Raw genomic sequence first — 24,492 nt, forward strand, 5'->3', positions numbered from 1 at the left:
CTTTGGTTCTTCATAGTTTGGACGAAAGTATTCACCGGTGCTGCCTCTGCTTCTCCTGTCTTGTGCAATTTGAGCATAAGAGAAAATTAAGAAAAAGGAAACAAGGAGCTTCACATGGACGAAAGTATTCCCCACTGCTACAACCTCAATTCGAACTCATCTTCTTCTTCTTCGATCTTCCTCCATCCCTCTTCTTCTTCTTCGAAAAATCGCCGGAATTCAGAATACTGGGTTTCAGAAAGTAAAGAGGACAATGGCTCTAGTTTTAGTTAAAACCGAGCTGGACCATGACCGGTTTTGGTTTGAGCGATCGGTCCCTTTGGTTTGCAAGACTTTCGACAACTTTTATCTCAAACTTTTCTAGTTTTTCAAAATTAACCGTTGTATTAACTGTTTGCACGTGTCAGAATCCTGCAAAAAGGCGATGTTTGGATTGGAGGGGTAAAAATGAAATTAAAATAAATTAAGAGTAATTTGGGGTTTTAGATAAAGTAGACCTGTCCACATCATCAATTAATGGTAGTTTTTAACAGTTAGGATATGGTTGATAGTAACTGTATAAAATAGGGGAGGGGGAAGATATTTTTTAAAACTTGGATACTGAATTGATATAAGGCAAGCTTAGAGGGAGGGGGATGATATTTTCCCAAAGAAAAACAATGAGAGAGAAAAAGATGTTAAGGGCCCTTTAGGTTGAACCTTTTAACTTTTTTCTCATATAGGATTTGGTAAATCTTTTCAACATCGTACTTTAATTTACATCTACCAATTTTGTAGAACTTTTCAGTCCAATAGATCTAAGCAAATTACAAACACACAACTTTAATTCTTTGACAGCCCCCCGATTGCCATGCAAGCAAATGAAGCTATAATTCCAACGACATCAAAAAAATTCAAATCAACGATCTAGGTGGTTCCAAGTCCAACCCCCCCCCCCCCTCCTCGCCAAAAAACAAAAAAAAGGCTAACTACTAGAGCAACCTATGACGAAAGTCAAATCCATTCCACCCCCTTTTGACTGTTAATATCAAAGGAAACATGCCTAAAACCCCTACAACCATAGTTTAACCAAGGAAATTCATAATAACCAAATGCAGCACCAAATTGCAGAGGACAAAATCAGCAAATGCACGTTCTGGTGGTAAATCCTGCAAATCGTGAAATCAATATCAACTACAAGGACAAGCAGTTTAGTCACAGAAAGAGAGAAATATGGTGTTAATTTTACAGGAAATACTGATCAAAGAAAGCTTACCTTGAACTCCTTGTTCTCTTTGTTAACTTGAATGCGGAGACAAACTGAGGCAAAAAGAAACCGAACAATTGGTAATATGCCTAAAATGAATACTCCTACACACACACACACACGCACACACAGAAAGAGAGTTAACAGTTAGAAGAAAAAAATTACTCTTACCAGCTAGCACTGCTGTCCCAACACAAGAAAGTACTCCAGAAAGGAAAGAGTTGAATGGAAATGATCCAACAATTGCCATGTAAACTACCTGCTCATTGGAAAAGGGAATTGATTTAGGCAGTTAAAAATATAGGTAGGATGACCATGTTGACCACCTCATAGGTGAATCCCTGTCATATCATATCATGCATCATCCAAGTGAATGAAATACTGAGAAAATAACTAGGTAAGCAGTGCCTGTTAACTTATTCAGAATGAACCACTTACAAGTTGGCTCCAATTTAAATGAAAAGAACAAACCATCATAGGGTAAAAATGCAACTTATAAATTTACTTGCCATTATTGGGAACCTTCTCTAATAAGCATCTGTCTGAATCCTTGAGAACCGAAACTACCATTGAATATATAATTTACATCAAATGGCACAAATCAGGAATCGTGGTAGTTATACTATCTTCCAAATTTATTTGCCATGATCAAATAGGAATTAACATCTCCACCGGAAGTTTTAGAGTATCCATTCTATTGAAGCATGAGAATACCCAAGTTGGTGAGAGTCCAATCTGACAGCTTTCTTCTTTTTTAGTGTTGGTACAGCCTTTTTTCTTATTCAATGAAAACTCTTGTTTCTGTGAAAAGCCAGCTAGACAAGGAGTGGTTCGGCTGATAACTTGTTTCGAAGCAAATCATTTCTTTTCTTTTTTGTTTGTTATCATTTTTTTCGCCTTTTTCGTTGCCTCTTCTTATCGTTCATCTTTTTTTCCTTCCTTTCAGGTTTCCTTCAGCAGAGGGATTGATGTTCTCAACCAAATGTTGTATTATTAACTTTTTTTCTCTCCTCTTTATTAATAAATGAGAAATTTACTGGCCCCTCCCCTATACTTTGTCCTAATTAAACATTCCTCCCTCTACTTTCAATTATTACTCCCCTCTACAGTGAATTAGACCCAGCCCATTAGTGTCCGTCTGTTATGTCATGACGTGGCCAAGCATAAAAAAATTTGATCTCAAAAATAACCCTGGGTGCATGTAATACCCAAAATACCCTTCTCTCTTCTTCTTCCTGCAACCCCAGCTGCCCCCACACCTTTGCAGTCCCGCCCCATCACCTCCACTCCTTACGCTAAATCAATCTTTGTATTCTCTGTTAATTACACTTCTGATAGTTTCTCCATTAACCTTCTCTATTCTTCCAACATCTCTACTTTGAATTCTCTCGTCAAACCCAACTCCTGCAAATTCAATGTAATTTTTCTAGAAGAAAAAAATCGTTAATTCAATGAAAGAGATTGAGGTTTCTCGATCTCAGCAAAAACAATTTCACTGGTTCTTAAGCTCTCTTTGGTATGCTTTTTATTTTTTATTTTTACCTATTTAACAAAAATCATTTGTGAAAACCATTTTTGGTCAAAAATAAAAATCGTTTGGTAACCACTACACAGATTAGATTGTAGACAAAGTAATATGTTTGGCATATCTATGTGCATAATAGGTTTTTTAAGTGGGTGGGTGGAGAGATGCCACCTTTACCCATGTTCCTTCCCAAAGCATAAAACTCAGAACCGAGTTGTTGGGTATCAATCTCTTTGGATTTTCCTTATTTCATTTTGGGATTTTGGGTTTAGATCACTCATCCATATGCAATTTAATCCCCTAAGATCCAGATCCGAAAGGTTTCTGCAAATCAAAATTGAATTAGAACTGTTCATATCCACCCAAGACTGCATTTTTATTCATACTCATTCATCCTCGGTGAAGGAAAACTACATCCATGGCAAATCTGTGCAGAGAAATTTAAAAAAAAAAAAAAAAAAAAAAAAAAAAAAAAAAAAAAAACCCAACACAAAAAGGAACATCTCAAAGTCCCGTTCCGGATCCTTGAAACATCGCTGGAAAAGCTAACAAAAAGTCCCAGAAACACGCGTACCTTCAAACCAAAAACAAAAGGACGGCTCCAGCCAAATTCTCAATAGGAGGAGGTTTCGTTCAATAAAGTCGGGAAGAGGGAAATATTAGTTAATAAATTTATGGAGAATACATCAACAGATAACAAATATATGGAAGGTGTGGTTGCTTAGCACTTGGTGCTGTGTGTTCTAAATCAACTCAAAAAGGCAGGTAAGAGGTCTAGCCAGAAAGAAACAAAGCTACATGTGGAAACTAACCTTAGCTGGGCCGTGTTGATTCTGTATACAAGACAAACTAGTGCTGGCTTCTCAAATGGTAGAATGCAGTTAAGGGGATATAACAGCACAATTACGAACCTGCACCTAGTAGAACAACCTGGGCCTCTTCACCATTAAAAGATTTAAGAGCTGCTTCAAGCTTTGAATCAAACCAGAGGGTTCGGACAGCAAGAATGACTCCAGAAATTTTGCGGACATTGTTGAGACGGTCTCTTGTCATCTTCTCATAATTTAAGAGCTGCTTCAAGCTTTGAATCAAACCAGAGGGTTCGGACAGCAAGAATGACTCCAGAAATTTCGCGGGCATTGTTGAGACGGTCTCTTGTCATCTTCTCATAGAAACCCTTCAGGCAGGCCTTCCCAGCAAGTACCTCTGCAAGTGGATCATGGATCACATGCTTCCACAAGGCTCTTCCTGCCGCCGTCAGGCATGCGGTGCGCTGGAGTGAGTCCCATTCCGATACGACATCACCATGGGCTCTCGCTTGCTTAACCTTCAATATCGGAGTTCCAAATCCGGAGAAAATAGTCAGAGTCAGTTTTCTTAGGGCTGGAGGATGAAGACGATGATGATGATGGGTTGGGGTTAGGGATCAAGGATTCCTTGGACAGATGGGATCGTAAGAAGAGGAGGAAGAAGAAGAAGTTGGAGGGAGAGGGTCGATATTTCTAATTAAACAAGTAAATGATGCTTTTACCCTTTGATTTTGAGACCTATGAGCACGTGCTCATTAAAGTCCCGCATAATTAGTCAAAAGTGATTTTTGGCCAAAAACCATAAACGGCTTTCGATCTATTTTTTATTTTTGGTTTTTTTCAATCTTTTTTAAATAGAAACAAGCTCCATAAACAATACCAAACGCAACCAAAAACGTTTTTTAAGGCAAAATAAAAAATAAAAACTATACCAAAGACACCCTTAGCCATCTGGGTTTGGTACTGCTCTGATTTCTCTAGAAAAACATGTTCTCTCTTACAATAAAATGAATGTTTCCATTCCTAGCAGCACGGGTAATCTTAAGAGCATGCAAGGAACTGTTGATTTGTCTCATAATTTGTTCAGTGGTTCAATCCCACCCTGCCTTGAGAATCTTCCTGAGAAGGTTTACATTGATCTTTCTTACAACAATCTAAGCGGGCCGATTCCTCTTAGTGGTGCTCTCGTGAACAGAGGACCAACAGCATTCATTGGGAACCCAGGGCTCTGTGGACCATCATTAAAGGACCCCTGTTCAGGCACTGCTGGTGCCAATGCTCCATCGTCGTTTCCGTTCATACCTAATAGCTTCCCCTCTTCGACTTCAGATGATGGCTCTGATAAGAGCAGTAAGAGCAGAGACATAGTAAGAATGCTGTGATTGCTATTGTGGTGAGTAATATAGTTGGCATTTGCTTCATTGGGGTGTTGTTCTCTTACTATTACCGTAAAGTCTGCAATTGTAGGCAGTGTAAGGATGAAGCTGGTAGTAATTTTGAGAAGGGATCAAAGGGGAGAAAAGAGTGTTTGTGTTCTAGGAAAGATGAATCTGAGGCTCTATCGGAGACTGTGGAGCAACAACAGATTCAAACACAGGTGCAGCTCTTCTGAGATTAGGCTCTACCCTGAGTACGTCTCCTCCTGTCCCACTGAAGCTTAGCAGGCGATGGGAACAAACCACTTCTCCAACTGGGGGATAGACCTATCGTCGTCGTCGTCGTCCCAGCAGCAGGGAAGCGAAGGCTTTCATCACCAGTCGACCTCGACTATTATCCCTTCGGTTGCATTATCTTTGTCATTTCCAATTTTTGAAGCATTGCTGTGACTAGAGATACAAACCAGAAATGAAACCCACCGCTGCAACCCATGGAAGACAAAGAAAGTGAGAGGGAGAGAAAGAGAGCAGCAGCAGCAGTGAACAGAGTGGGAAAGGGTGTGGAGGCGGGGCTGCAGAGAAAGTCTTGAAAGGGGGTGGGGGCAGCTACCTCCTTTTATTGGGGGTTGCATCAAGTTGGGCAGGGGTGGTCGGAGGTTGCAAGGTGGGGCAGTGGGGTGCACAGTGGAGGGTGTGACGGGGTGCAACGGTGGTCGAAAAAGAAGAAGTGGTGGATCCCACCATTTTATATTAAACCAAACTATAATTAACACCAGGCAAGGGTAAAATAGTATTTTCCAAACTATAACTAACAGCAGGCTAACACTGTCAGCCAGAGGGGGCCTGAGTGTAATAATTGAAAATTGAGGGGAGGAATGTTTAATTAGGGCAAAGTACAAGGGAGGGGTCAGTAAATTTCTCTTAATAAATTGTTATTTATCCAAAAAAAGGCGCATATAAAGAGTATGATGCAGAGTTCAAACAGTACCAGGGTAGGAGGAGAAAGAACCAGGCCCAAAACTAGACCTTGTTCTGGTTCTAGTCATCTAGCGACCCCCACGACCAGCACTTGTAGATGTTCTTCTAGAAGATTGAACGAATATTTTAGTGGACCCATGTGATTTACATGGAGAGAAGATTATCTAGAAGATTGTTGGCTGGAATATTTTGTTAGATCTACTACTTTAGTTTCTATTTAGTAATAGATTTAGTTGCTAAGTCAATAGCTTCTAACAATTACTATTTTTAGTTCTCTTTTTATGTAGTAGTTAATAGATTTCTTTTCTAGAAGAGTTACTAATTTTTTAGTTGCTTGTTAGTCAAGTCTCTCTTACACATGAAGAGTTAGTAATTGTTTAGTTGCTTGTTAGTCAAGTCTATCTTACACATGAAGAGTTGCTAAATGAATTCATATTTCAAAATTTATAAATGCAATGGAACCGTGCCCCACGATTTCGGCATTAAACATTGTGTGTTCTCTCATGAGATACAAGCTACTATGGTGATTCAGCAGCAAACCCAAGGTGGTGAAGCCCTCCTACAGGCCTTGATGGTGAAACCAGGTTATATCCCCATTCTTCCCTTCCACTTATTCACAGTTTCAGCAAGCTAAACAAGGTGAGCATGGGTGACTACCAAGGTAGATTCTATCATTATTACTTCCATTCCTGTTGACTTAGTTCAATTACTCACTCCATATCCCACAAGCTCTATTTCTCAGCTTCAGTCCCTGCAACAGTAGTTTCTATCCCCACTTGTGATCTCAGACTTCCCTTTAACAACTCCAGCCAATCCAACCGTTGGTTCAAGCCCAATATTTGATATGTTGTTCCTCAATTGGACTAAAACACTAGGCCTGAATTGCAGCTTCATCAAGACAGGAACTTGGGAGTTACCTTGTTTTAGAAACTTACTAGCTTTTGTTTTCACTAATGTTTCTAATTTCTATCCACCCTCATTCCTTCCCATCTAACCCTTGTATCTTGTGATATTTTATCTAGACCAGAGGTTTGGGCCAACCTTCGACCAGAATTTCTGCCCCATCGGCTGTTTGGATTGGAAGATATCCAACCTTCTATTTTCTGCCCTTTTGCTTCTTAATGTAGTTCACTGTGGTTCTGTTCTGTAGCTGTTTCTGTTCTTAAAACCATATTTTGATTTACCACAATACAACTCATCAGTATATAGCCCTTATTCATAACAATATTATCATATTTGAAATTTCTGCATCTAGAATGGTAATCTTCATGAAAGCCATGATCTCAACCTAAAAGCTAGATATATGAGACAACCAGGAGATACCAAGGGTTGCAAAGTTATGTTCCATAAGCTAATGTTATAGGAACAGGTGTTTAAATAATAGAATCAACTACTATTTTGGACTTTATTAGGTTCAGATCAGATGAATGAATATCCTATACAGTAAGTTTACGGTTTTCAGAGTAACACAATGGCTACTAAAAGGCAGTCCGTAGTTTCTGAGGTAAACAGAAAATTAAGTACTAGGAATTTGAGAATAGGAAATGGGGCAAAACTACTACAAGTTAGTTTTAATCAAGGCCTGGATGGTTGACCAGGGGTTTAATGAAGACTAAATTCGAGCCATGAAAATTTCAGCAGGAATTTAACTTGAACAAGATCAAATTAGAACAACCAAAGGAGAAATTTTATAACTCAATAACGAAAACTCAGATTGGCCCAAAAATCAGGCCAAGTGGTCTTTTCTAATGGTAGAACATTCCTGCAGAATTTGAAGAAATTATGGTGGCAGGATATGGAATAACAGAGTCCTTGTTCTGCTAGGAAAGTATATAACAGAACCAGAGCAGTTCCAATCGATAAGGGATTTCCATATCTGAGTTCCGAATTTCAGAGATCAAATAACAGAAACTGATTTATTAATTCTGAAGCAAAACAGATCGACAAGAAATGAGATTAAATAAAAAACAGAATCAGATTAGTAAGCATGGATATCGCAAGCACCATAATAGAATAACAGACCTGACATTTTGAGAATAATGGATAAGATAGAAAGATAGATAAATAGATAGAATGATGGAGCAGGAATCCACCGAACCTATGAAGAGAATCCACTCTTCTAACAAGGAATCCACCAGTTATCAAGGCATCGCCATGGCAACGCCAAGGCGTCCAGGCTCCTTGGTCGCCCTTGGACGCCTTGAGCGCCATGCGGGCGCCTTGCAGCCATGGCGGTGTCGCCTTGAATTTTGCCCCTCTAAAACGCCATGGTCGCTTTCCGGCCTTGATAACTATGGTCTAGAATCCACTAGGTAACACCAAATTTAAAACATGAAACCATGTGCAGGTATGTGGATAAATAGATATGCATGTGATGGATGACATTCATGGTTGATGAGAAATGCATGAAGTGGCCATGACAACATGGCATGGTATAGTGATGTGTAGAGCATGATGAATGCATGCATGGCATGAGGTACATGTATGTGACATGCTGTTGTGGCAATATTGATGAGGTGGCACACTGCTGGTGGGAAGACATGCAGGCCACATGGCCTTGCAGCAGTATCCAGGTTGCCGGGTGTGTAGTCTCGCCCGCAGCAGAGCAGGCTGAGTTGCAGGCACACAGCACAGGTCCCTGGGCCACGCAGACAACAGTCGCTCAAGGCAGCCAAGCACATAGCACCAAGGAGAGGCCATGGCTGCAGCAGAGCCTAGCCCCACACGTACGGCAGCATGCTGGCAGAGGCCCCAGCGCACGGGTGCCAAGGTCAGGGCTGCTCAAGAAGGGAATAATGGGCATGGTCCTTATCCCAAAAATTTAGCTTAAAACAGATGAACTTACAAAGTTTTAGACAGAATGCCCAAGAGAAAGAAGATTTTATGTTGCACTCAGCAAGTGCATTTTTTTCTCAGGGGTATCAAACTAATTAACAAGAATTGGAAGGTCTGATTTTTAAACTCAGATAAGGGAAGTGGCCACGTGCTCGATATTTAGATTGAGCGATCACATTGAAAGCACGTTGGGTTCTGGCGCAGCTTATTCAGGCACAAGTTCTGTGAATGGTGGAGAACATGTAGTCAACATGTGCAGCACTCTGTTGTATAAAAGCACCTCACAAGATTCTGTTATGCGGTCATCGGTTGGCCATACAAATATTTAATCATGTGCGGCGATGCACGAAATCATAAGGAGCACACAGAGCCAATGGTGTGGCGCGGTCACACGATAAGCTGTCTTGAGATTCCATTTCACTCGTCCAGGTTCTCCCTGCAAGCGCCTGACGGAACCTCGGAAATCCGACGATCCTAATTCATCCCACCTTATTAGATCTTGATCTGCCGTCATTAACCATGCTATGGTGTAAGACAGGAGATTGTACACACTTATGAAGATTCTGTTTGCTTCACTGAGCTCACCAGCAAGAATCTGATGGAAATTCGGAGATCCAATGGACGATCTCGCACCTTCTTTTTGAACCAGGGATCAGACAACCTGAGATGCAGCCGTCAAGCTTGCTACAGTGCACCTTGCCACGACAACCAATTGTGGCATAGAGAATGTCCAGAAATCTTCCAAGAATTGTACAAAAGCCTCGAATCGTATTTTGGTCATATCTTGGCCAATATAAGGCCAAATCACTTGGTTCAAGTTATCACTTGACCCATTTGAAGAAGAGAACGCTCTTGTGCTGCTGTTGGGTGTCTTTGAAATGGTCTTACCCTATGTTTTGAAGAAAAATATAAAAAGGGAAGATTGGCCAATGGGAGTTGCATTGATCCTTCTCCTACCTCCAGGCTTGGCTTAGTGAAACTCCATTGAAGAGGAGTAAGTGATTCAAGCAATGTTTAGCTGAATGATTGATGATCAATGTGATCAAGCAAGCCATCTATTAATAGCATTAAGGATTACATCCTAATGACCAAAAAACCCCTATCTTAGCCGACTTAGCTAAGCAATAAATAAAACATATAATAAAACCCCAAAAAGATCAGAATAGCCCCACGGTATTCTAGTTTACATTATTCAACACTCCCCCTCAAGTTGGAGCAAAAATATGAAACATGCCCAACTTGACTAAGTTAGGATGAAACATCTTTCCAGGCAGTCCCTCGGTGAAAATATCAACAAGTTGATCAGTAGACTTCACAAAAGGAACACAAATCAGCCCTTCTTCTAATTTTTCCTTAATGAAATGCCTATCCACTTCAACATGTTTGGTATGACATGCTGTACTGGATTATGTGCAATGCTGATTGCAGCCTTGTTGTCATAGTACAACATCATAGGTAGACGAATAGGAACACCAAGATCTTGTAGCAAACCCTTCAACCAAAGCAACTCACAAATGCCTTGTGCCATAGCACGAAATTCTACTTCGGCACTGGAACGAGCCACCACATTCTGTTTCTTGTTACGCCAAGTGACAAGATTGCCACCTACAAAAGAACAATACCCAGAAATAGATTTGCAATCAGGAGAACCAGCCAATCCGCATCAGTGTATGCTTCTATCCGTAGGTGATCATGTGGAGACAGGATAATTCCTTTCCCTAGAGATGACTTCAAGTAGTGAAGAATACGAAGAACCACCTCCATATGGGAAGAGTAGGGATCATGTATAAACTAACTCACAGTACTCACAGCAACAGTAATGTCTGGACTTGTGTGTGAGAGATAAATCACCTTCTCCGCTAATCTTTGGTATCGGCCTTTATCAACAGGTTCATCCTCTTTTTCCTTGAGACGAACACTAGCATCCATAGGAGTATCTAAAGGGTGATACCCCAACAAACCAGTTTCAGCCAATAAGTCTAGGACATACTTCCTTTGGGAGAGAAAAATGCCCTTAGAAGATCTAGAAACTTCAATCCCAAGACAGTACCTTAGCTTTCCTAGATCCTTAATCTCAAACTCTTGTCCAAAAAATGTCTTCAAACGACTGATCTCATCACTATCATTGCCTATGACAACAATATCATCAACATAGACTATAAGAATAGTAAGTTTTCTACCAACCCTCTTTATAAAAAAAGTGTGATCAGCATTACTCTGCTTGTGGCCCACAGAAATCATGGCCTTGTGAAACCGGCCAAACCATGCTCTAGGTGACTGCTTCAACCCATAAAGTGCACGCTTCAACTTACACACTTTGCCTTGGTTTTTGTCACAAGAGAACCCTATAGGAATGTCCATGTATACCTCCTCATCAAGTTCTCCATCGAGAAAGGCATTCTTCACATCCAGCTATTGTAAATCCCATCCAAGATTGACTGTACAAGATATCAAAACTCAGACAGTATTGAGCTTTGCAACAGGGGCAAAAGTCTCTCTGGTAATCAATCCCAAATGTCTGAGTAAACCCTTTTGCCACAAGTTGTGCCTTGTATCTATCCACAGTGCCATCCACCTTCTGTTTCACCACAAACACCCACTTGCATCCAATAGTCCTTTTCCCTAGTGGAAGAATCACAAGATCCCAAGTGTCATTTTTTTTCAGGACTTCCATTTCTTTCATCATTGCTACCTTCCACTTTCCATCTGATAGAGCTTCCTGCCAATCGTTAGGAATACGAACAGAAGAAAGGGAATAAATAAAAGCACAAAAAGATGGAGAAAGGGAGTCATAGGAAACAACATGGGATATAGGGTGCTTAGTGCAAGCCTTGACACCGAACAGCAATAAGTAGATCGAAAGAAGAAGTATTACTAGGTGGAGAAGTAGGTTCTGGATCCAGGTTCGGCTTATGTTTCCTTGTATAAGTCTGCACATTAGAACCATTAATCCTCTTCTGAAATTCACTAATGGTTTTCTGGACTGGAGTTTACTGGACTGGAGTTTGCTGGACTGGAGTTACCTCCCCCTGAATAGGAATGTCAACATTATCTGTAATGGTCTCCCCCTGTATAGGAACCTCTCCCCCTGAGGTAGAGGGAGGACTAGGAGTAGGAGGAACAGGAACAGACTCATTGTGAACATATGGAAGGGGAGGTTCTATAGTCGGCACATCTTCACTAACACTCTCCCCCTGAAGAGGCGGGGACGAATAATATGAGATTCTCATGAAAGACAACATCCATACTGACCAGGGTACGGCAGGCAGGAGGATGATAACACTTGTACCCTTTTTGGGTGGCAGAGTATCCCAAAAAAATGCAGCGGAGACCACGGGGCTCAAGTTTATTAGGGGATCTAGTATCCCTAGCATAACAAACACAGCCAAACACCTTAAGGGGAACAATGAAAGTAGTAGAACAGTGTAAGAGCTCAATAGGAGACTTGGAGTCAAGAACCCGGGAAGGCAGCCTATTAATTAAATAGGCTGCAGTAAGGACAACATCACTGCAATAAAAGGAGGGAACATTGCGAGCAAACATAAGTGCTCTAGCTACCTCAAAGAGATGGCGATTTTTTCTCTCAGCCACACCATTCTGGGCTGGAGTATCAATACAGCTGGTCTGATGTAAGATTCCATGGGCTGTAAGGAATTTTTGGAACTGACCTTCCATATACTCTCTACCATTGTCACTTATCAAGATTTTGAGAGTGACATTAAATTGAGTCTGAACCATTTTGTGAAAATGCTGAAAACATGAAAAAACTTCATTCTTGGTAAGCATTAGGTAGACCCAAGTGGATCAAGAATAACAATCAATGAATGTAACAAACCACCAATGACCAGAAAGAGACACTTTGCGACTAGGACCCCACACATCAGAATGAACCAATCGAAATAGGGAAGAACATCTTTTATTACTAATAGGATAGTTTGAACGTGTCTGTTTGGCCAAGACACAAGCCTCACAAAAAAAAATCTTCCTTATTACAATTGTTGACCAAAGCTGGAAATAAACGGGATAAAGTTCCTAAAGAGGGGTGTCCTAATCTAGAATGTCACTGGTGGACTTCAGAAGAGAAAGATGAAGGTTAACATAACTTGGAAGGCAATACCCGTGGAGGGAGCTGGCCATCATCAAACAGGTACAATCCACCATGTACTTTACCCGATCCAATCGTCTTCTCCGAGTCCAGTTCTTGAAAAACACAATGAGTAGGAAAAAAGGTTACTTTGCAATTCAAATCTTTGGTAAGACTACTAATAGAAAGAAGATTAGTAGTGAAATTTGGTATATGCAAAACTGGAGACAAGGTAAGAGAAGGGGAGCAACTAATGGATCCTTTCCCAGAAACAGATGAGAGGGAACCATCAACCACTTTCACCTTATCCTTGCCAGAAGTAAGGAAATAAGTATGGAAAAGGCTAGAGGAACCTGTCATGTGGTTAGTGGCACCGGCGTCTATGATCCATGGAGTGGAGACAACCGATGCACAATGACCAGCAAAGAAAATACTTGAACGGGCAAAGTGGGAACCTGATGGAGAAGAGTAACTCGCAGGAAGAGATGTAGTAGAGGCAACGGAAGACTGTAACATACGCCTGAAAGCCTGTAATTCCTCTTGGGAAAGACCATTGTCAGCAGTGGAGGCTGGAGCTATACTTTTAGTGTGATTAGCTTTGTTTTTAGTTTTAGCACGATCACGTTTGGCCTCAAAATCAGCAAGCTTCCCATGTAATTTCCAGCAAGTAGTCTTAGTGTGATAGAGTTTATTGCAGTGCTTGCACTTAACAGGTTCCTTGGTGGAAGTAGTAGCAGTGGGGAAAGCATCAGTAGGAGTAGCAGGGGCAGAACCAGCCTGTAGGGCAGGCCTATCAACAGGAGACTGATGAAGCATGGCAGCTCTACGAGATTCTTCAGTATGAACCAAGGCAAAAGAATGCTCTAGGGTAGGAAGGGAACCCTACTAAGAACTTGCTGACAAATGGGATCATACTCAATATTCAGACCTACCAGAAAGTCATAGACTCGAATTTTGTCCACATGTTTCTTATAGGCCGCAATATCTGTAGGAGTAGAAGGCTGAAAAGCAGAGTAGTGATCCAGTTAAGGGTGTCAATTTGGGACCGGAACCGGGAACCGTCCCAATACCGTCCCGCTAAAACCCGGTACCGTACTGTCCAATTAGTAAATGGGACGGTACTGGTATCTGATTTTGGTACCGAATGATAAATGGGACGGGACGGTTCTGGGACGGGATTCCCAACGGTACCAGTACCGAAATACCAATAAGGTACCGGAATGGTACCGGACATACTAGTACCGTTTAAAAAAGAAAAAATATATAAGATCTTTTTTTTTTTGGGAGAAAAAATAGGGTATAAGAATTATATTTATCATGCATTAGGGACGGGACAGCCGCAGCTCTTGAAGTCTCGCCTCTCAAAATCCTGGTTCAGTGCTACTCTCTCTTCCTACAAGCAACTTCATGTACCAGGTTTTTCTTTTTTCCACTCAGTAGTACCATGTGACAGTAACATGTGTGATAATAAGGTTTTGTTTGGGAAATCAAAGAGGAAAACACAATCGGATTTTTCCATTAGGAACAATTAAACTTCTTCCTTTTTCTACAGTGCCTAGAACCGTTTAGGAACCGGTACCGTCCCGTCCCGCTAGTAATCAGGACTGGGATCTAGGTTTGGTCCCGTTAAGTAAATGGGACGGTACTGGGATTGACACTTTTGGTACCGGTACCGGTACCGTCCCGTCCCAAGTACCGGGAACCGTCCCAATTGACACCCTTAGATCCAGTTGCTGCCAAAGACCTTTAAGGGCAGCATAGTATTTAGTGACAAATAGCTCCTTCCGTATAATGTCACGAATTTTCTTTCGAATTTCATACACTTGGGCATCGTTCCCTACCTGTCCATAGGTCTCCTTGGCAGCACTCCATATGTGATGGGCAGTGTCCAATAACAAATAATTGCTGGAGAGGTCAGGCTGCATAGAGTGCATCAAATATGCCATAACCATAGCATCATTAGACATTCATCGAGCAAGAAGAAGACCAGGTTCAGAGGGTGCAGCAGAAGTGCCAAGGAGATGCCCAGTAAGGCCACGGCCAGCAATAGTTAAGTAAGTAGAACGGGACCACATCAAATAATTTGTCCCATCAAGCTGAATAGCTGAAGCATAAGGAAGATATTCAGGCTTATTATGTCCTTCAACATCAGAAGTTGCAGATGTAATATCAGACCCATCCATAGCAGCCATATATCATAAACAATGCACCAGCCGAGAGCCAAAAAAACCAGCAAAACCTGATCGATATAGGCAGAATTCGATCCAAGGTTGTGGAAGGCTGGAAATCTGAAAAAACTTCAGTAGAAGGGAGCACCAACAGTGTCGATTGATCCTTGAAGTAGTGTGAATAAGATCTCCAAAGATCAGCCAAGCAGAGAAGAAAAAAACCAAAAATCAATAAGAGTCAGGGTTTTGAAAAACCCTGAAGAGAGATCGATAATTGGTATGGGCTTTAAATAACTTGAAAAATCTGTGATAGTTGCTGTCCAATACTGCTATGGTGGATCTCCAATAGGGAAAATCAGCTTCCAGTAAGAAAAAAAGGTTGAACTTCAAGGAGGAGAGAATTCCAAAAAATCGCAAAGACACAGGCAGCAGCTATCGAACTTGATATGTGATTAACTCATCTGTTGAAGAGGTTAGATTGAGGGCAGCATCTAGATTGTGTGATCACCTCATTAGTGCTGCGCTAGTGATGGAAGAGAACCAAGGAAAAAAAGAAGAGAAAAGGAGAAGATCGAGTGGAAGACGGTGGAAAAGAAAAAACGATGGAGGGGATGGGGTTTTGAAAACCTAGATCAGAGAAGTTGGCTCTGATGCCATGTTAACAAAACAGAAAATTGGGAGAATGCTTGAATGATCAATGTGATCAAGCAAGCCATCTATTAATAGTATTAAGGATTACATCCTAATGACCAAAAAAACCCTAGCTTAGCCGACTTAGCTAAGCAATACATAAAACATATAATAAAACCCCAAAAAGACCAGAATACCCCCACGGTATTCTGGTTTACATTATTCAACATGATTGGTAAACTACATTGAAGACAAAGACTTTTGCAAGAAAAGTGAGAGAGAAGTGGAATGCACACTTGGGAGATGAGAACACATTGAGTGTGTTCATTGGGCAACATTGAGGTGCTCATTTGTGGGATTGCATAAGAAGAAGCAATCCAAGCCCTAGGCTTGATGGAGATGGGGTTTGGGTGAAGGTCGAAGATTGCACTTGTGAATGAAGCATACACAAGTCAACATCTAAGCATTGGAGAGCAGTCGGTTATGGAATTACGTCAGGGAGGTAATCCACACTTTGCATTTTCCCATTTTATATGTAACTTGACAGTAGGTTAAGCAACGGAGAGCAGTCGGTTATGGAACACGTCGGGGAGGTAATCCACACTTTGCATTTTCCCATTTTATATGTAACTTGACTGTAGGCTAGGTGTTTGTGAAATTGCCTAAGTCAAGATTGGTTTTGTTTTTTGGGGGTAATTTTCATTGACTATTGGGCTTGTAATTTGGGGCATTATATAAGCCCACTTTATTGTACTGTTGTTGGGGGTCCAATGGAGAACTGGACCGGGGTGTTGACACATCCCCATAGCTACGACTATGACAATCCGGGGTTGTTGCCCTTGCTTGTGCCTAGCACAGGTTGAAGCAAGTTGGGTGTCCTGTGTCATTGTATTGACTGAAACACCATCGGGGTGTGTAATCCTCGTCTGTGACTATCACAGGCCAGAGCAAGTGTGTGGGACCTGGACTGTTGCTGCAATTAAAATCGAGTGTTGAGTAGATGTTGAGCCCAGTTGGGCATTACTCTGTGCACGTAGGCAGGTTGCCAAAGCACATATATCTTGTGTTGTGGATGTGATGTGTGCCTGTGGATATTGGAGTGTTATGCATGTTGCAGGATGGGTGTGCACAATCCGGTATTCCGGTTTTTTAAAAAAATGAAAATAACCTAACATTCACACATTTCAGTTTCAGAAATCGAAAGAAGAGGAAAAATCAAAGAGAAGGAGAAGAACCTACTGACTACTGAGTACCGTCAGCAGCACATCTGCTCTTCAGCGCCTCAGATGACGATATTACTTCATCTTCCGGTAACTTCTTCTAGCGGCACCTCTCTTATTCCGGTAAGTTTTTTTTTTTTTTTCATTTTTTTTACTGATTTTATCTCTTATTCTCTAAACCTAACGGCTACATACCCTTTACAGCGGTTCATTTTCCATCGGCACATCTGACTTCCGGCAGAACCCATTCCAGTAAGGTTTTCTTTTATTATTATTATTCGGTTTTCAATCTCTTGTCCTTTCGGTTCTTCTATCTAGCTTGATCTACAATGGCCAATCGTGGTGGTGGTAGTAGTGGTGCTGAAAATGTCAGTATTGCGGGGTCAGGTTATGATCCAAGCACAGGAAGGTTAAATCTAATGACCTTGGGTGTATGGGTATTGGCCTGATTTGGCTGACAAGAATTTGGTTAAGTGTAATCTTTGTTGGAAAGATCTCAAGGAAGGGATCAAAAGAATAAAGCAACACTTGGATCATGGTTATGGAGATGTAGCCAATTGTATAAATACAACTCCTAAGATTGCTAAAGAGATGAATGAAGCAATAATGAAAAGAGAAAAAAGAGAATAGAGAATTTTGATGACATATGGATGTTGGTGGAGAGGAAGGAGATTCACTTGTAGAAGAGCATACAAAGTTTGATGCTATTTTTATTTTTATTTTTTTTGAGGGGCCCAAGATCTGGGACAGATTAAAAAAAAAGAAAGAAAGAAAGAAAGAAAGCTATCATTCAGTTAGAATCATTAGTATGGGATCCCATGGATGCTCATGTGAGACAGACTCCTGAAGATGTGGTTGCTGAGAGGCAAAGTAAGGGTCCTTATCAAACAACGATGGGAACCGTGTAAGATCAGAAGAAGACAAAAACTTTGTTTTTACATTGCAAGGTGGGTTTATGAAAGCGAAGTTCTATGAAGTTATGGAGCTTTGAGGAAATGGTTGAAGCCATTGGACAATATAGGCCAGGTATCAAGCCCCCCTTCATATCATGAATTTAGGCTACCTCTATTGAAGTCTGAGAGGGAGAAAATTGATGATATAAAAAATCAAATATCAAGCTTATTGGAAAAAAAATTGGATGCACAATCATATCTGATGGTTGGACAAACTAGAGAGAAAGGCACTTGATAAATTGTCAACTAGCCAGAGGAGATTTTCTTCTTAGGGTCTATGGATGCATCTGGTCAAGTTCAAGATGCTAATATGTTGTGTTTCATCTACTTGTAGTAAGGTTGAAGAAATTGGAGAGGAGCATGTGATTCAAATAGTCACTGACAATGCAGCCAACTATGTTGCAGTTGGTAGGTTACTGATGGAAAAAAAGACCAGGTTGTTTTGGACTCTTTGTTCAGCCCATTGTCTAGACCTTACGTTGGAGAAGATAGGTAATTTAAGAAGATATAAGGCTGTTATAATGAAGGGAAGAAGATTAACTAGGATTATCTAGTCACACTCGCCTTTTTGAAGTTACGAGGGTCAAAACAAATGGAGAAGACTTAGTGAGGGCCAAAGTAACCAGATTTTCCTCTTCATTCTTGACCATAGTTCAAAATCTCGCGAAATCTCGATCGAGATTTCGGAAATTTCGAATATTTCGAGCTGCTCGAAATGAAATGCTACTTCGAATTGAAAAAATACAATATCTCGAGCGAAATTCTCGAAATTTCGTGATATCTCGAATTTTTCGTCAAACCCCTTTATATAAAAGACCACATTTCGTCAGTCTCGGTCGAAACGAGACTTCAAAACAGCTCAGGTTTTTTGGTTTTTGCTTGGTTTTTTCTCATTTCTTCTCCATTCTTCCACTTCCCATTTGAATCCTTGCCGCATCTAAGCCGGAACCACTTGGAGAACACAAGATTCAAACTTCTTAGCACATCTATGAAGCCTTTTCACTATTCCAGGTAAAACCATATTCTCAAAATTGGTTTTTTAAGGAAATGCATGATCAATATGTTTGTTTGTGATGAAATAAATATATGTTAGACATCGGAAGCCGATCTACAACTTCACGGTGTCGAAAACACCATTTTGGGTGACTATTTTTCCAAAACACCATTTTGGGTGACTATTTTTGCAATTTGAACATTTAAATGTATTTATATAGCCTAAAATAGGGTTTCCATGAAGTTTCAGGCCTTAACTTGGCCTAAAACCCACCGAAATGACCTACCGAAACATACCAAAAAAATACAATATTTCGACCGAAATATCCGAAATTTCGAATATTTCGGATATTTCAGTCAGCCCGAAATACCGAAACGAAACGAGTTCTCAAACAATGTTCTTGACACTTCAGAGCTTATTAAAGTATAGGGATGCCTTGAGGCAATTGTTTGTGTTTGATGACTGGCAATGTTTTAAGCTTTCATCGACAGAGACAGGGAAGAAAGTGGTTGAGATAGTGCTTGCTACCACATTCTAGAATGGTGTGCAAGATTTCCTAAGGGCATCACTACCACTTCTTTAACTCTTGAGGATAGTAGATGGTGATGAGAGGCCTGTTTTACATGAAGTATATCTTGCAATGGAAGAGACAAAGAAAGACGAGAAAGTCATAGAGATTGTTTATAGGCGTTGGGTGAGTCAGATAGAGCAACCACAATATGTTGTTGTATTTTACCTCAATCCAGGCAAGTACTTTAAGGTTGTTGAGATGGATCCAAATAACTTTTGGAAGAATGTAAGCGATGTCTTTAATGATGTTGTTGCAAAGTTGGTGCCTGATGCAACTTTGCAAGACGACGTCATTGAACAGTCTGGTGCTTATAGTGAAGGTCACAGAAGTTTTGCAAAGGAAATGGCAATTAGACAAAGGGAAAGTTTGAATCCTAGTAAGTATTTTTTTAATTGTTTGTATGTTGAGTTGTATTTAATATACATTTTTCTCTCATATATATTTATAGTCATGGTTGCAAAAACATGGAAGTTCTACTCCTAATCTTATGAAGATTGCAGTACGTTTACTTGGCCTTTGTTGCTCCTCTAGTTGGAACACATTTGAGTTTGAGAGTACTTCAGTACTAAGTACCTTTTGCAGATGTTAATTTTAGTTTTGTTGTTTGTATAGTTTTATGGAAGAATGGCTTAAAGAGTGGATAACCTCATATTGTTAATTGTTCTTCAGATTCACACCAAGAAGAGGAATAGATTGAAGCATCAATGTTGAAATGATCTCGTCTACATTCAATATAATTTCCGTCTTTAAGCAATGTTCCAAGAAAAACATGAACAACACAAAAGTTATAATCCATTGGTGCTTGATGAGTTGGATCAAAGTAGTGAGTAGATGATTGGCCAATCAGATGATAAATTAGTCCATCCTGAGGATGATTTCACATGGAGAACTGTTGATAGAGTAGCTCCAACTGATTTTTGTAGGGCAGGGGCAACAGCAGTAGCAGTTGCAGCAGCAGCAGCAACAACAACAATTGAACAATTTGTATTTGGATGTGCTTTTTTTTTTTTTTTTGTTTACTTTCCTTCACTCTAAGTATTTGACTGTTTAAGCTTTAAAGATTACTTAAATTTGGCATTTTGAATTATTTTATGTTTTCTTTCAATGAAGATTTTTGGAATGATACAAAAATAAGATCTCTCCAAATTACTTCTTTTCCATTAAATTTGGCAACTTGGTTCTTACTTTATATACCTTTTAATTCTTAGTTCTTACTTCTTACAATTTATGTATTGACTAAGACAAGTATAAATATAGTAGAGAACCTAGAGGCACTCATTTTGGCATCATAGAAGTTAGTATAATAAATGCTTACATATTTCAACAGCCCTTTTTTTCTTTAAGATTTATAATTATGTTTCATAATTATATGTTGTGATAGTCTTAGTTTATTGATTTTTTTTTTTATGAATATTGCAATATGTTTTATAATTTGTCATCTTGGTTCTTACTTTAGTTACTTCTTAATTCTTGTTTTTCTGATGAATATTGCAATTTGTTATACTACTAGTAGTAAATATAGCTGATACATTTTAAAAAAAATACTGGAACACTAAGGTCGCCAAGGTGCCGCCTAGCGGCAGCCTAAGTGCTTAGAAATGACCTCGACGCCTTGGATTGTCCTAGCACTTTGACAACTATGAATGTTGACAATAACTATGAATATCTACTGAATCCAATGTGGCCGTATCATAGTACTCAGACAGATAAAAGCCCTACAAAAACCAAACTAGAGAATAAATAACAACTAAAATAAGAAGGATTACCACAATACCACACAGTGACTTCAAGTACTCATAGGTAACTCCAATAGTTGAAAAACTATGGTTTCATCTTCCCAAGCTCACTTATTCAATTTCCTTTCCTCAGAGTTGCGTAATTACAAGAAATGCATTCTGGGTAGGGGTTCAAATTCACATACCTAGAAGGAGGGGGGGAGGGGGGGAGGGGGGAGCGGAGACACACGCACAGACACATGGAACAGCATTAAGTCACCTTAAAGAAAAAATGACGAGTCCAACAACCGACTGACCAAAAAGCAAAGGGGAAGAAATTAAACACACTATTAACAAGTTGAAATTAAGTTGTACACAGAGAATGGATGCTGTTAACGGGATTAAATTGGAATTCCGAATATAAGATTAAATAGGGAAACAAAGGAAGTAGAACCAAAAGCAACAAAATTTTCACCATAAATTGACTAGTGTTACAATGTTGCAGATTCAAAGAGATACGAAGAGAGACAGTTATAGGAATAAATACCTGAATCAAAGCTGTAGAAATTGCAAAAATCACATAGAGATCGATGATCTGCAAAAACACTGAAAGTTTAGCTTTCCAATTACGACTTCCTTATACATGAGAGAGAGAGAGAGAGAGAGAGAGAGAGAGAAACCTTGAGATTCGTTGGGGTAGCAGCATAAGCAGAACGAAGGGACTGAATGAGGGCTTGAGCGTCCTTGGTTGTCGACCTCGCCATTCTTCTCTTCTTCTGTGACTCTCTGAGGAAAGATTTAAACCTGAAACCCCCCCTTCGTTTTACTTGGCTTTCCTTCCTTCAAAACAATGGTCATTTTTCTTACCCTAAAAAGGCCATGGTCTCAAAAAAACCCAAACCCGACGAACCGGTCGTAATGATGGACTTGTTTGACCGTTTCCTAGTCAGAATCGGAAATAATAAGGTAGAGAGTATTCTGCGGGGGATTGCATGAGCCATGTGTGCCCCTAGGGCTGCAACAGAGTCGGATTGGGTCGGGTTTTTTACAATCCTAGTCCAACCCTGAGTCCCCTTAGCTCGGCCCAGACCTGCCCTAACCCCGACTCAGGGCCTAAAAACCCTGACCCTAACAGGCCAAGCCCAGCCCAAGCCTGCCCTGATTGGCCTTGATTGGGCCGGGCTTGGCCTATTGGCCCTGACCCTGACCCTGACCCTAATAAAAATTGTACAAAATATCATAATAAACAATTTTCTAATCTATTAAACTCTCACATTAAGCTGTCACAACTCACAAGCAACACAAGAGCTGAAAAGAGAAGATATACAAGGGGGTTTCAGCTATACCTTCTTGTATTAGCAACCGAGAGAACCAAGCCTGTTAGAGTAGTAGCAGCAGAGAGGAGTAGCAGATCAGCAGATCTACACTACAAAAAAAATAAATAAATAAAGAGATTTTTATATGAAAGTCAAGAAGAGGGAGAAAAAACGAATAAAAAATTCTGATTCACAGACCACGTTCCCCATCTTAGAGAACCAGATATAAATTAAATGCACAATTGAATGACATGAAAGAGACTCTTACAGGAATGTAATTGCTGCAAGAGAAAGTTGGCGAGGGAGGGATCCTTAAGGAAACTGCCGCTGCAATCAAACGAAAATGGAGAAGAAGAGGAGGAACCGAGTCGTCGCCGCTGCAACCGAACGGAGATGGAGAAGAAGAGGAGGAACCGAGTCATTGCCGCTGCAACCGAACAGAGATGGAGAAGAGGAGGAAAAGAGTTGTCACCGTCGTCGTCACCGTTGAGAAGTTGAGGCTTTGAGTCTTGTAAGAAGATTTGCCGGCGATCGTAGATCGGAGATGGAGAAGAATAAGAAGATGATTGGGGTTTGGGGGAAGGCTGCGGCTGCTACTCTGCTAGGATTCGAATAAAATGGGAAAAGAAGAGGTTAAGAGAATGAGATTCATTTTAACTTTTAAGACTTCACTTGCTTAAGCCCAAACAAAAAAAAAGATTTCACTTGCTTTGGGGTTTTTTAAATAAACTATTATTAACTTTGAGTTTTGGATTGGTTTCTAAAAAAAAAGAGTCTTGGACCGGTCTGGTCATTTTAAAATTTGACATTTAAATCATATATGGACAATTGAACCAGGTTTTGACTCGGTCAAGATGAGTCACCCAAATTGATTAAAAAATTATAAATTCTGATCAAGTGTCATGGACTCATGGGCATTCGTCAGTTGTCAATCTTAGAAAATGACCAGACCCGGTGTTGGTCAGTTTAATTTTCCCTTGAATCGGTGATTTTGTTCTAATCCAAAAAAAAATAAAAATTTACTGAGTTAGGTCATTTATGATTAGTTCTCTCTTACTCTTGCTCTTTGCTTGTGTGACATACTAACATCAGTAAGTAGTAACATCTATGTCTTACTTTCCTCGATTTCCCCTGATGCTATGGAGGTTGATGCCTTGATGGGTATAGACTATAGAGTATAGACGTATAGTACTATAGTAAAGCACTAGAGGTCTAGAGCTAAACCAAATATGGTTCTGAATCGACCTAAGTCGCAATTTTATTAATTCAATTCTCTATTGACATGGTTTGATTTTAGTATTTTATTGTAGATAAGTTCTGATTCTTCATCGACGACATTGTTGTCTAGGCGTCGCCTTGTAGAGCAAGGTTCTCGATTTCTCACCTTTCTTATGTGTTTTCTTGTTTGTTTGTTTTTTTTTTTTTTTAAATATAGTAGGAAAATCATGTCTTATTTGACATGACTCATCTTTCAAGGAAAAAAAAAAAACCTAGTGAGTCAGCCTGGTAAAACTCGGTCAAGATGAGTCACATTTTTTTATTTTTTAATGTTATAAATATGATTATATATGATTATATTTATAACATTATATGACTTGAACAATTTATGACCCTCGTTGGCTCGTTGCTGTTGGTCGTTTGCCGAGTTTATCATGACTCAGGGCTCTAATACCTCTCAGTCACTCACTCTCTCAGCCTTTTATTTGTTCAATGAATTTACATATTAATCCTTCCCAATCCTGATTATAGATTATAATATTATTTATATAATATATATATAATGTACTTAAAAGTCTAATTTAAGAACCCTTATTAGTTGTTATTTGTTACATTAATAATTTCTTATATAATAGAATATCATATTATCATTATACATAATCAGGGTCTAGATCAGGGGTCATCATTAGGGCCAAGATCATGGTCAAAATCAGGGCAAAGATCAAGGTCAAGATCAGGGTCAAGATCAGGGCCAAGTTCAGGGCCAAGATCAGGGCCAAGTTTAGGGTCAAAATCAGGGTCAAGATCAAGGCCAAGTTCAGGGTCAAAATCAGGGCCAAAATTAGGGTCGGGCC

The 24,492-nt window shown here is 40.0% G+C and overlaps 1 protein-coding gene and 1 long non-coding RNA gene across 2 annotated transcripts; one reads left to right on the forward strand and one right to left on the reverse strand.

The window, feature by feature from the left end:
- Positions 1 to 982: 982 nt before the first annotated feature.
- On the reverse strand, positions 983 to 21,920 carry LOC122663832 (dolichyl-diphosphooligosaccharide--protein glycosyltransferase subunit DAD1-like). The gene is made up of 5 exons (XM_043859483.1): positions 21,785 to 21,920; positions 21,652 to 21,699; positions 1,418 to 1,505; positions 1,256 to 1,299; positions 983 to 1,148 (listed from the first exon to the last, which is right to left on the reverse strand). The coding sequence occupies exons 1-5, from the start codon at positions 21,866 to 21,868 to the stop codon at positions 1,065 to 1,067; spliced, it is 348 nt and encodes a 115-aa protein (XP_043715418.1). The 5' UTR covers positions 21,869 to 21,920; the 3' UTR covers positions 983 to 1,064.
- LOC122663833 lies at positions 7,055 to 20,142 on the forward strand. The gene is made up of 3 exons (XR_006333230.1): positions 7,055 to 7,067; positions 14,307 to 14,314; positions 20,002 to 20,142. It is a non-coding gene; the product is annotated as an uncharacterized LOC122663833 (long non-coding RNA).
- Positions 21,921 to 24,492: the final 2,572 nt, after the last annotated feature.

The sequence above is a fragment of the Telopea speciosissima genome, chromosome 6 (assembly GCF_018873765.1).
Source record: "Telopea speciosissima isolate NSW1024214 ecotype Mountain lineage chromosome 6, Tspe_v1, whole genome shotgun sequence".
In the NCBI taxonomy this organism is placed as follows: Eukaryota; Viridiplantae; Streptophyta; class Magnoliopsida; order Proteales; family Proteaceae; genus Telopea; species Telopea speciosissima.